General features: G+C 39.9%; 1 protein-coding gene across 2 annotated transcripts in view; it reads right to left on the reverse strand.

Annotated features, from left to right (window-relative positions):
• Positions 1-12,278, reverse strand: part of RASGRF2 (Ras protein specific guanine nucleotide releasing factor 2) — a 116,012-nt gene that overhangs the window by 22,254 nt on the left and 81,480 nt on the right. For both annotated transcript variants that reach the window (XM_050329700.1, XM_050329699.1), the window contains exon 18: positions 5,570-5,676. In XM_050329700.1, coding sequence (XP_050185657.1) covers positions 5,570-5,676 — 107 coding nt within the window. The remainder of the gene's footprint in view (positions 1-5,569; positions 5,677-12,278) is intronic.

Below are 12,278 nucleotides of genomic sequence, written 5' to 3' on the forward strand. Positions count from 1 at the left end.
CTTGTGCTCCTGCAACATTTTGACAGAGCACAGCAGCAATTAAGTGTATTATTATTCACTGCACAAGTTTAGACAAACTGGACTTCCTGGCCAAGAGCTGGGAGGCTCACTCCAGGTTCCCCTGCTCTGCCTCTCTGTGGTGCTACCCCTCCGACTCTTCATAGTTTGTATCATGATGTCTCTTTGTTTCAGACAGAACCCCAGACATTTCTTTGCTGTCTCAAGGCAGGGGCCACAGCTCCTCGGGGGCATTCATTTGAAATGTAGTTAATATACAGCCCATCTTGCTAAGTGTGGTGTAAGTGCAATTTGTTCACATTTCTATAAAAAACTTACTGTAAATTTGCCATATTATTTATCATTTTACATCCATAAACATGAGACAAGTGGGGCTCATATAGAGGATTTTGTATCTACTCTTTTTTTATTCCAATGAAATGGAATAAAAATAGAATTGGCCAACTGATGTGCACTAAAACTATTTCTACCTAATCAAAATTATCTTTGCTCGGACAATTGTCTGTACACAGGTGTTCTTCCTAATCCCTAAGTGCTATCAATAACTACCTCTGCAAATCCTTCTGTTGAAAACTCACCACAGCTTTGCTGGTATAACCAAGAGAATGACTTGTAGTAGGTAATTCACAGCTGGAGCTAGGCAAGCATTGGGCACAAGATCAAGACCTACACTCTCAAAATTCAAGCCAAGGTCCTCCCCCCAGGTCTTGTGGTCACTCCGTAGCTCGCTGACACTGTCTGGCACCCAGAGAAGTTGTGACAAAACTAAGATCTGCCAACTCATTTCAGCTGTACTTCTAAGGGAAACAAGGCTGCTAGACCTCACTGGGATAATGAAAGTCATACTGAGACTTTCTCCCCTTGGCCTCCTTTTGCCTTCCAAATTTCCACCTCTGCAGGAGCCAGTGAGAGCTCTATCCTCATGAGCCCTTTCTGTCCCCATCAACACTGTCTTCACAATGATCCTCTGCCTCGTCACTTGTGTTTTCATTGTTTACAACAGGAGAATCCTACGCTGTTCTTCTCAATTACATTTCAAAACCAAAATGTAAACAGGAACACTCTCCTGTTATTTTAGGCAAAAATAAAGGTTTGTTGGCTTGCAGGTGGCTGAATAAATAAAAAAAAAGGAGGGATATGCAATGAAAAGAACAAAAATGTACAGAAAACAATCTGGAATACCTAAAGCCACCTTTCATGCCGTGCTGATTCTGGCTGAGGAGTAACACAGGTTTCATTATTCTTGCTCAGGGTGGTAAAACCAGAAGGATGTGTCACATCATCTGGGGATGTTTTTTTCCCCAAATATTTATCAGTGCCTTGCATGTTCATGGGGATATTAATTAATTCCTTCTGCCTTCCAGAAAGGGTTGCAGATCTGGCACTACTACCACCATACATTTTCTCAAAATTTAAATGAGGCTTCTACAGCGTATGACCCAAGTTTTAAAAATAATGAATTCTTTTTCTAAGCATTGCTTTGCATGATTTCAAGATAACAAAACTGCTTTTTGAAAGCACATCCTCACTGAATAGGCTGATTTGTTAATTTTAATGATTCTGTTTCCTGGTCACAGACAATTTTACATATTAAATGTACATATCCTCAGATAAATTTAAACAAAAACAAAGCTGATTTTGACACAGTGACAAAAGAGCATAGGAAGGTAATTGATTCCATAGCACAGCAAAGACCTTCCGAACCCTGGCCAAAGATTTTCTAGAGCAAAGTGAGTAAATACAAGGCTCTGAACCATTTGTTTGCATAATTCCTCCATCCTTGAGGTCATGCACCACCCTGACCCATTGTTATTACACACAGAGCAGAGCAGAAACAAGCCAAGGGCTCCAGAGCGATGGATGGAGGGCAGGGAATAACGAAGTGGGATGATATATGTAAGAGGCCTTTAGCATATGAGTCTCTTTACGTTACACCAGAGCACAATAGATCAGGACAATAATTTAGGCAGACTTGTACATGTCACTGGTGAATCAGAGAGCACCAAGACAGAGTCAGTTGTGCTGCAGAATTTTTCTCAAACAGCAACACTAAGCACGTCTGCAGTAGCACCTCACACCCAAAAAAGAAAGCTCTTCATGTCTCTTATTGTTGCTTATCTTTGCATCTAGTGATAAGGAAGTGGCATTTTGGCAGAAAATAACTGTGTAGTAGGTCACATTTTATAGTGGTGCAGGCCAGTGATGACCACAAGGATTTAGGGCTGTCGCAATGGAACAGTCTACCAGACAGAGAGAAATAGCCTATTTTGTGCTGGTAGTTTTTGCACCAAAAGCAAATTCAAAGCCAGGTGGAGGGAAAAAAGTATCAAAATCGTATGTTAAACTTTGCAAATATCCACTGGTGTTTGTTTTTTTTTTTTTTTAAATTAATAAAACCTACCCTCTTTTTGAGAATAAAACCTGCTGTTGGCTGCTCATGAAGATGAGGGATGTCTCAAGAACTGTTAAGGGTTAAGAACTGGCTGGAGGGCTGGGCCCAGAGAGTGCTGGTGAATGGGGCTGCATCCAGCTGGGGGCCGGTCACCAGTGGTGTCCCCCAGGGATCAGTGCTGGGCCCAGTCCTGTTAAACATCTTTATTGATGATTTAGATGAGGGGATTGAGTCCATCATTAGCAAATTTGCAGATGACACCAAGCTGGGGGGGAGTGTCAACCTGCTGGAAGGCAGGAGGGCTCTGCAGAGGGACCTGGACAGAGTGGAGAGTTGGGCTGATTCCAGCGGGATGAGGTTCAACAAGGCCAAGTGCCGGGTCCTGCACTTTGGCCACAACAACCCCTGCAGCGCTACAGGCTGGGGACAGGGTGGCTGGAGAGCAGCCAGGCAGAAAGGGACCTGGGAGTTTGGATTGACAGGAGGCTGAACATGAGCCAGCAGTGTGCCCAGGTGGCCAAGAAGGCCAATGGCATCCTGGCCTGGATCAGGAACAGTGTGTCCAGCAGAACCAGGGAAGTGATCCTTCCCGTCCTCAGTGCTGGTGAGGCCACCCCTGGAGTGCTGTGTCCAGTTCTGGGCCCCTCAGTTCAGGAAGGATATTGAGGTGCTGGAGCAGGTCCAGAGAAGAGCAGCAAGGCTCTTGTGAAGGGACTTGAGCACAAGTCCTGTGAGGAGAGGCTGAGGGAGCTGGGGTTGTTCAGCCTGGAGAAGAGGAGGCTCAGGGGAGACCTCATCACTCTCTACAACTCCCTGAGAGGAGGTTGTAGCCAGGTGGGGGTTGGTCTCTTCTCCCAGGCAGCTATCAGTAAGACAACAGGACATGGTCTCAAGCTGTGCCAGGGGAGGTTTAGGTTAGATGTTAGGAAGAAATTCTTTACAGAGAGAGTAATCAGGCACTTGAATGGTCTGCTTCTCCATCCCTGGAGGCTTTTAAGATGAGACTGGATGTGGCACTTAGTGCCATAGTCTAGTAACTGTGGTAATAGTGGACCAAGGGTTAGACTTGATGATCTCAGAGGTCCTTTCCAATCTGGCTGATTCAATGATTTTATGATTCTGTGATTCAAATGTAGTAGTCATGGAATCATAGACTTGTGGAATGGTTTGGGTTGGAAGGGACCTTAAAAGTCATCTTGTTCCTGCCATGGCAGTTCCACTAGACCCCATTGATGAGTAGCCAGAGAACAAAGCAAATACCTCAAAATGTATGGAAGTTTTTGGCAGGTCTGTTGCTTTTAAAAAATTTTAATGCTTATATTGCTTTGTCCTTTTGGAAATTGAGTAAGCATTTTTTCAGCAGACACTGGTCACTCAGGGTCACTCAGGTTTGCAGTTTGTGTTGTTATTGTAAAATAAGCTCAGAGCTCCTGCTCTCCCAGGATTACCCATCTTGTACTGCTAACCTTTCACACTTTTTGGCCAGACAGCAATTTTTCACTTGTCTTCCTTGAAGCAGTCCTGTCCCATAATTTTCTGGCAGGAACTAGACAGTCTTTTCTGGTTTGCTTAGGTCTGCTGTCCTTTCTCTCTCACTAGTCTCGCAAGTAAACAACACAAACTGCTCCTTACGTATTCTGTTGCTGCAGCATTTATAATTTTCCATGCCAAAGCCCTTGCATTTTAAAATATTTAAAATTTTTAAATATTTAATTTAATTTTTTAAAATATTTATTTAAATACTTAAAATATTTGCTATACTGGAATAACAGAAAAAATAAAAGGCAGTGGGAGACTAGGGAGTCCAGGTAATAGCCTCTCCTTTGAAAACAGACAGTGTTGAACTATTAATCATTATCTTTATCCTCTTCATATTTCTAAAAGAATCGTATTAGTAAATGTTAAACAAAAGGTACAAAAGTATTCAGGAGAATGTTACATTTTTGCATATCATGGGTACTTTTGAAATGGAAACAGAACACTTGTATTTTTAAGGAGAGAAAGTGTATTTTTGGTAAATTACCACAATGTAGAGTATACTTGGACTCTTCATAGGTTACTTTTTGCTTATAAAAGAGAATTATCACAACTCAATCAGGATCAACTCTGAAATGTAAACTTTAGTGAAACTAATTGTAGATGTTGCTTAATGTAGATAAAAGTCTGATGACTCCTAATATTTTCACAATCACATAAATTAACCATCTTTTATTTAGCACAGCAGTTATTTAATGGGCACTGTGGCAGGAACACAGCAAGTACAAAACAGTAACACAGAACTGTAATAACAGACTACTGCCACTCCTGTTACAGCTCAAGATGGGCTTGATTCTGATTTTAATTTTAATTTAATAGGTAGTCAAACAAAACTTGGTGTACATAGGCTGTTTCCAGTAACTCAAAATGTTTAATCACTCCCATGATACCACAAGAGGTTTTATTAATCTCTTCTGGGCTGTTCAGCTTTTCAAACAATTTTCCCACTTACACATCTCTTACTGACTTCATTCTCTAGGAAACAACCCCTATGAAAATTAAGCCCGTTACATGGGAAAAAGGGAATTGATTTCATATCAGACAGTTTGACATGGGTACATTTAGCTCTTGAGATGAAGTACTCTTTATTATTAGCATGTATTAACAAGGCAGTTTGTATACTGCTTGCAAAGTGCCCTCACTTTTTCCTTCCTTCCTTGCTTCCCGTCTTTCCTCCCTCCCTCCCTCCCTCCCTGCCTTTTCCTTCCTTGCTTCCCTTCCTTCTCTTTCATCCTTCTCTCCACCCCACTTTGCCTTCCCTCCTTTGTTTCTTTCAACAATTTCCCTGGTATCTTCTGCATGTATGCCAAATTCTTCCAACATTTTTCCCACCTGGCATCTTAAAGGACGTTTCAATCTATGAAATTCCACCAACCACTCAGATTCCTTCCCTTCCCTCCTCTGCAAACAATTTTATATTTACAAATCAGACCCAAAGTCTCATCATGGTTTACAGAGGAGACCAACATGAAGAACTGGTGACTCTTTCCATGCACGACTCACAACAAATAAATAAATAAGTATCTGTATGAAAACTCAAGAAGCTTAACACAGTCAAATCAACTCAGCCAAGCTGCTACTGTGACAAATCAATGCAGAGTATGTGTTTGAGGGGGAGAATACCTGTGAGTGCTTAGAGACCCAGTGTCGCAGGACGTTGAGGACGCGGTTCGTGGCCGCTCTGCGTATGATGAACTCCTTGTCACACGTGCGCTCGGAGTTGTTAAACCCTGGATAGGAAAAAAACACACTTTGGAGTTCGTGGAGGTGGAAAAAAATCTAATAGGGTGTGAGTAACTTTGATAAACTCAAAGCTTATAGAATATCTGCACGCAATAAGAGGAGAGGTGCCTCCCAGGCTGTGAAATGTGGCCATTTAGACTGATGAAATTCTGCAAGATCAGTAGAGCACAAGATCAGCAGAATACAGCCTTGCCCATCATAATACAGACTAATGCAGACACCTCCTTGGGTCAGCATTCAGTTTTAGAAAGATGAAGAATAATAGGCTGTGTCACTAAATATCAAGGTCTCCTTTCAGCATAGAAGAAACAAAATAAAATTTCTAAAAAAATAAAGTGAATTAAAAAAAAAAAAAAAAAAGTTGTTCATTGATTTTCCAGTATGGAAGAATTTTACAGTAAGAACCAGGACTAGGCCAAAAATAGGCCTGCAATCATGCAAATTACAGAAAGTATGTATGATTTACAAAAGGGAAACAAGTAAATTTCAGAACTGGGGAAGAGAGTAGTTTAAACAGAGAGGAGAAAAACATCAAAATAATAAATCTTCCTTCGTAAGAGCAGTACTGTACAGGCTCTACTAACGAACACTGTTCATATAAGTTATTTGGTTTTTTTACCACTGGGATGACAGGAAGGTGGGAAGGTATATGGAAAGCACATTTACAGCCACTACTGCCTGAAAACAAACACATGCCAACTGCAGCATTTCCCCAAACATCTTTTAAAGACAACTCTTTTTTTTTTTTTTTCTGGTCAGCATTATTTACTTATAAAGAAATAGTTTTAAAAACAAACAAGGAACTTTCTCCCTACAGTCACATTATTTCTTCTTTCTCTTTTCATTCTACTGCAGCTTTAACATAAAATCTGTATGATAAAATTATGATTAAACTATTTTAATGTCAATAAACTTGCTACATTAAACCCCTGAATTTCTTTTAGAAATTGGTAACTCTGAAGATATACAAAGTTTACATTTTTAAAATGAGAAGTTTACATTTTTAAAACTTTCTGTTAGATTTGATCTTACACTGTGCTCTCCATTTCACTCAGTGCAGAGACCAGTAACAGCTGGAAAGATCCTTCCATGTGACCAGTACTTTACTATTTTTTGGCATAAAAGCTGTTTGAGAGCCTGTGTATTATTATAAATAGCAAAGGCAGATTAAATTTCTATTTATTCTGTGATAAACCCACTGGAGGTATTCTAAAGGCAAGTCTTAGTTTTGCTCTATTTTCATTGAAGACAATCCAGAAAATCCAAATTGTTGCTCTACATTTTTGGAAAGATGAGCAAGAAGGGAAATGTTTAACTGCAGTCTTACATCTATTACTACCAGTTAGACCCCAACCCTCAAAAGTATTTACTACATTTATGCTCACGGGCATTTTTTAAACCGTGGCATATTACGCTGTGGGTGACATCTAAGATTCAGTATCAAAGAAAGTTTCACAGTGAAGCATTTTCAGGAGTTTCACTGCCTATAAAAAGAAAAATAAAGAAAATCTCTGAGGCTTTTCTGAGTAAAAGGTAACACAGGAAAAATGTTGTGTGTTAATTTTCTATGCCTTTCACAGTTAACCTATTGCAGAAGCAGTTAGGAATACGCATTATAAACTGTTCAATTAGTCACTTAATTGCAGCAGTGAAAGTCACAATGAAAATTACATATTAAAGCAGCAATGTCTTTATCAAGGTAACATTAAGGAAACAAAGTTTCAGTGAGCTAGAAGGAAAAGAGAGAGATCCCTACAGAGAGTTTCCAGTTGGCTACAAAAAGAATAAAATGAGGAAAGAGAAATATTAAAGCCTCCAGAGATCACTTCAGCAAAATTTTACAGTCCTCAGAATTTCATCAGTTTTTAAGTAGTAATTAGCTTGTTCCAGAGAATGAGCAATACATTCACTCTGATCCATATTCTCAGTACTTAATGTTGATGCCTCGAACCTATAAATGGAGATCTCCAGTGATGTAAGAAAAGAACTCAGGTGAACACAGATGCACATGTGAATTTAACTCTGGGAGGGTGATTCATTGCATATTTTCAGGTGTAAGACTTCAAATAAATCAGCAAAATGCATTTTTTTTCAAAATAAAACTGGAAATCTACTAACTTCATTCTGATCTCCTTCTTAAATACCAAACAACTCAGAAAGATGGGATATGTTTCCTTCTTTGTAAAGCATTTATAATGTACTGTTCTTTATACAAACAAAAAAGAATTCAAAAATCCTCAAGCAACACTCACTGTCCAAGACTTAAACCTGCAGATTCTTTTTGAAGAAAATAATATTTATGACGTTTTCTTGCGGAAAGGGAAAGGAGTGGAATACCCGCTGTTCTCTGACTTAAGAGTCCTCCCATTTGGGTGCCTGGCTTTACCCCAAGGTTTTATGTAAAGGTTTTACCTCAGGACTTGTTCTGAGTAACAGCAGAACCCAGGTGGGCGACAGATTCAACAGCTTTAGCATCAGCTCAAGAGAGTTTGGTTGAAGACAGAGCCAGTTATGCTGAAGAATAATACAGGAAGTCCTTGGACCTTCCTGAAGCAGTTGGATTTTTTCACTAAAACTATAGAGTCACCGCTTTTACCTATCCACGTATATTTCAGAAGACTATATAAGTGTAAAGGTATGCATAGATATGTATCAGCAAATCTATTCAAAACTAACATGGCAGCTCCCTTCCAGTCAGTACAGCAACAGCTAACCCCCCAACATTTAAAGCATTGGATTATATCACTCCTGATTCTATGAAATTATGTCATATTATTAACCTAAAGAAAAGTTGGTCAATATTGAAAGTGAAAGCAAAAGAAATCTCTAGTTCTGACAGACACTGAGCAGATTTTTTCATTAACCAAAAGTTGAAGACATTTAAGAGAAAACTACTCAAGGACTGTGAAATTGCTCAGAAGACTGGTGTTAATTTCAGGGATTACAAAACTCAGAGAAAAATAGAAAAAATGTAATATGAAAAAAAGTAAGATAAGTAAGTATTGTTACTTTTTGGTCTTCTAACTTTGACAAAAAGCTCTAAAGAAAATCCCAATAAAAACTTACTGCCCCAGATGCATTAATGTAGAAGCAGAAACATGCAAAACCAAGTCCATCGCTACCACTGGTTTTGGTCCTCATAACTTTCAAAGCCACATGGATTTTGGGACAGAAACTGCAAAGGGGATGACCATGGAATAGGATTTGGTGAGGTCACTACAGACGTTCTCCAAGTAGCATCAATGGACTTTAACAGTGCCACTGGTGTTCCCAGCACTTTCCCACTGCAAATTCCTCCTAATGGTTCAGTTTACTGCTGCTCATCTCTCCTCTGTCTCCCCACCTAATCCCCTCCTAATACCCCTCCAAACAAAAACCTGATCCACCATGACATCTGCAACAATTCCATGTGCACAGACCACTCATTCATGCATATTTCAGAGTGCACAACCTGACTGGTTCTGAATGTTCATGTCACCACTGATGGATAACTCATGTGTCACCTGCTGTCTACACTGCAAAAGACGTCCACAGACTAGAGTTGTGAGCCAATGCTCAGCTGCTGATTTGCAAGTAACAAGGATTTCATCACACCTCTGACAACATCTTTGACAACATCCTTCCAAACAGGTTCCATTAACCTTTTAGTAGTGCTGCATATACTCTGTTACTCCCCACTTACTTTTCCCGCCTATCTGGGGCTAGGAGCAGTTTTTAACTTTTCCTATAAAGTCCCTGGCATTGTATTGGTCCTGCCTCTGACTTGCCTTGGAAGCACTTTTAGCTACCTGAGCTATAAATCTGTGTGGTTTGAAACATTACCAAATATAATCAGAGAGTCACAGAATCATTTAGGTTGGTGAAGAGCTCTAAGATCATCAGGTCCAACCACTCCCCCAGCACTGCCAAGTCCACCACTAACCCATGCCCCCAGGTGCCATATCCACAAGGCTTTTAAGTCCCTCCAGGGATGGCCACTCTACCCCTGCCCTGGGCAGCTGTGCCAGGGCTGGACAGCCCTTTTGTGAAGGAATTTTTCCTGCTATCCAATTTAAGCCTCCCCTGCCATACCTTGAGGCCATTTCCTCTCATCCTGTCCCCTGTTCTCTGGGAGCAGAGTCCTACCCCCCTCTACGTCCACCCTCCTGTCAAGGGATTGTTGAGAGTGAGAAGGTCCCCACCAAGCCTCTTTTTCTCCAGATTGAGCTCCCTCAGTCCTCTCCACTTCACTGTAAATCTGAAAGTGCACACTGATAGCAAATAATTAATTTAATTAGGATTCTGGATGGACCTACCCACATCCAGACCCCACAGTAGAATAAACTGAAGCACTCCATGGTAAATATCCATTCCTCTACTGAAGGAAGCAATCTTTCCACATTAGAAATATCAGCGGTATTTCTAATCATTAATCATCTTAGTGGGCAGCTGCTTCAGTGAGTGCCACTTTCAAGTAATGTTTTTCACCATTATCTGTTGAGATTAATACATACTGCTTCTACAAATAGTATCTGCACATAATGGTGACGCAGAACTTCCACCACAGGCTGTCAAACATGATATTAACCTGCTAGCATTCCTAGTCTCACCAAAATACCTCTTTCAATATTATTTAATCACTCTGGTCACATACTTGTCTTCAGATTATGTTAAGCAAAATGCAGTTTCACCTTCACATCTTTTTCTTATGTCCGCTTTAATAAAAAACCTAATATTTTTACAGCTTCTACTATCATCAAACTTTAAAAAAATAGGTGCTAAATAGACATAGATCTCAACACCTGTGGACATAACCAGATCAAAGTATAGCAATACCTTATACATAAGACCAGAGCATATTTTAGTGGTAGATGTCATTATGTACTCCATTCATAAGGAAAAGTGATGCCTACAGGTAGGATGTGACAGTGATTCCACCTTTGGAACTGCTGCCCTCGGGACCAGATCCAAACATCTCATCACATGTCAGTGTGAGACAGAGAGCAGACCCTCCTCAAAAGCTACTAACAAGTCCCTATAGCAAAATCCTGCCCTGCTTTTTCTTGTTCTACTGGGGAAACACAACTCTATCAGCAATTTACATTATCTCACCTTTAAAATCCACCTCACCCAAAAGGAATGTTTGTATTACATTAAATTCTGCACTGGATACTTTAAAGAAATTAAACATGAACATTTGCTTTTCTGTTTCGCTCAAGATGTCAGAAATTCTCACTCTAGTTACAGCAACTGTATTCTCTGCACTTTGTATTTCTGCACCTAGTGAAAGGTGCCCTGCCCATTGCAGGGGGTGGAACGGGATGGTCTTTAAGATTCTTTCCAACCCAATCCATTCTGTGAGTCTAAGATTAATACAGCAGCACATAATTCCTGACCACAGTAATTAGCTTGACAAAAATTTTGATGATACATCCGTTTGCAAGGGTTTACCTACACAAAAAGAACTCCGTTCACAAGAATTAGTGGTAAGTAGTTTGAAGTCATGAACAGTGACTTAACGAGTTTCTGGTGTCTTTCTCAGCAAAAAAACCCCCTAATTTCAGAAGTAGATTTTATACATTAGTTTCAATGAACTACCCTGAAATCGCGCACTGAAGCTCTGCTAGCACCTAACGTGGGAGAAAATTGCACTCCAGCCTTTGGGGAGGTCCCAGCAAACCCCATAATCCCAAAGAGGTGGAAGGAGAACACTCATGGCTCACCAGACAGATGACAAATAATCAAAAAGAGTCTCAAACAGAATTCTCTGTCTTGTGTTTTTTTTTTCTTTCTTCTGATAAATATGCTCAAGTGTTGTAGGCCAGTTTCATGATTCAGCCTGGCTTGAATCCAGAAAGCTTAGGCTTAGGAAACATCAGTGCTACTTTCTGACCTCAATAAATACAAACCCCAGGCTTGGAGCAGAACAGTTTTCATCTAAAGATTAAAACTGAAAAAGCCTCTCCAATATATGCAGGACTAAAGAAAAGCCTTTCCAGTACATAAGCAGCGTAAAAAAACTAATTATATTTTTTTCTTTGATATATCTAAAAAGTTTTGATGTTCATAGATACCCATTTTATTGGTCACACATTCTCAAGCAAATAATCGGGTTTCACACATTTTACAGATAAGTGACAGAAAGTATCTTAATGTTGATAAGAAACCTAAACTACCAATGATTCTACTTTCCTTTTAATTTCTTTAATTATGATATCAGGTTGTCATACATTTGCCAGCTGAAGAATGGCAGACCTGGAAAAGAAAACCGCATTAACTGAGATGAAAAGAAGCGAGAAGATGATGAGATCCCATTCACTGCATAGAGTACAGCATATTTGATTAATAACACAGTCCTTTGGTTTTTTTGTAGTTACTGTTAAATGATCTCAGAGGTCTTTCCCAAGCTAAACCATTCTGTGGTTTTCTATATAACCAATCTGAGGCCTGAAAGCAGGAGCTATAACATCGAGCCACAATGTTTTGGCTGCCTCAGTTTATAAGAGTGGAATGTTTAACTGTTCACTTTGTCAGGCTTTGAGTTTGTTTCACAAAGGAGTTATAAACTCACAGAGTCAGAAATGACTACTGAAACCCAGGAGAAATCCAG

Source organism: Myiozetetes cayanensis, unplaced genomic scaffold, assembly GCF_022539395.1.
Source record: "Myiozetetes cayanensis isolate MyiCay16 unplaced genomic scaffold, myiCay2020 scf4, whole genome shotgun sequence".
NCBI classification, from domain to species: domain Eukaryota; kingdom Metazoa; phylum Chordata; class Aves; order Passeriformes; family Tyrannidae; genus Myiozetetes; species Myiozetetes cayanensis.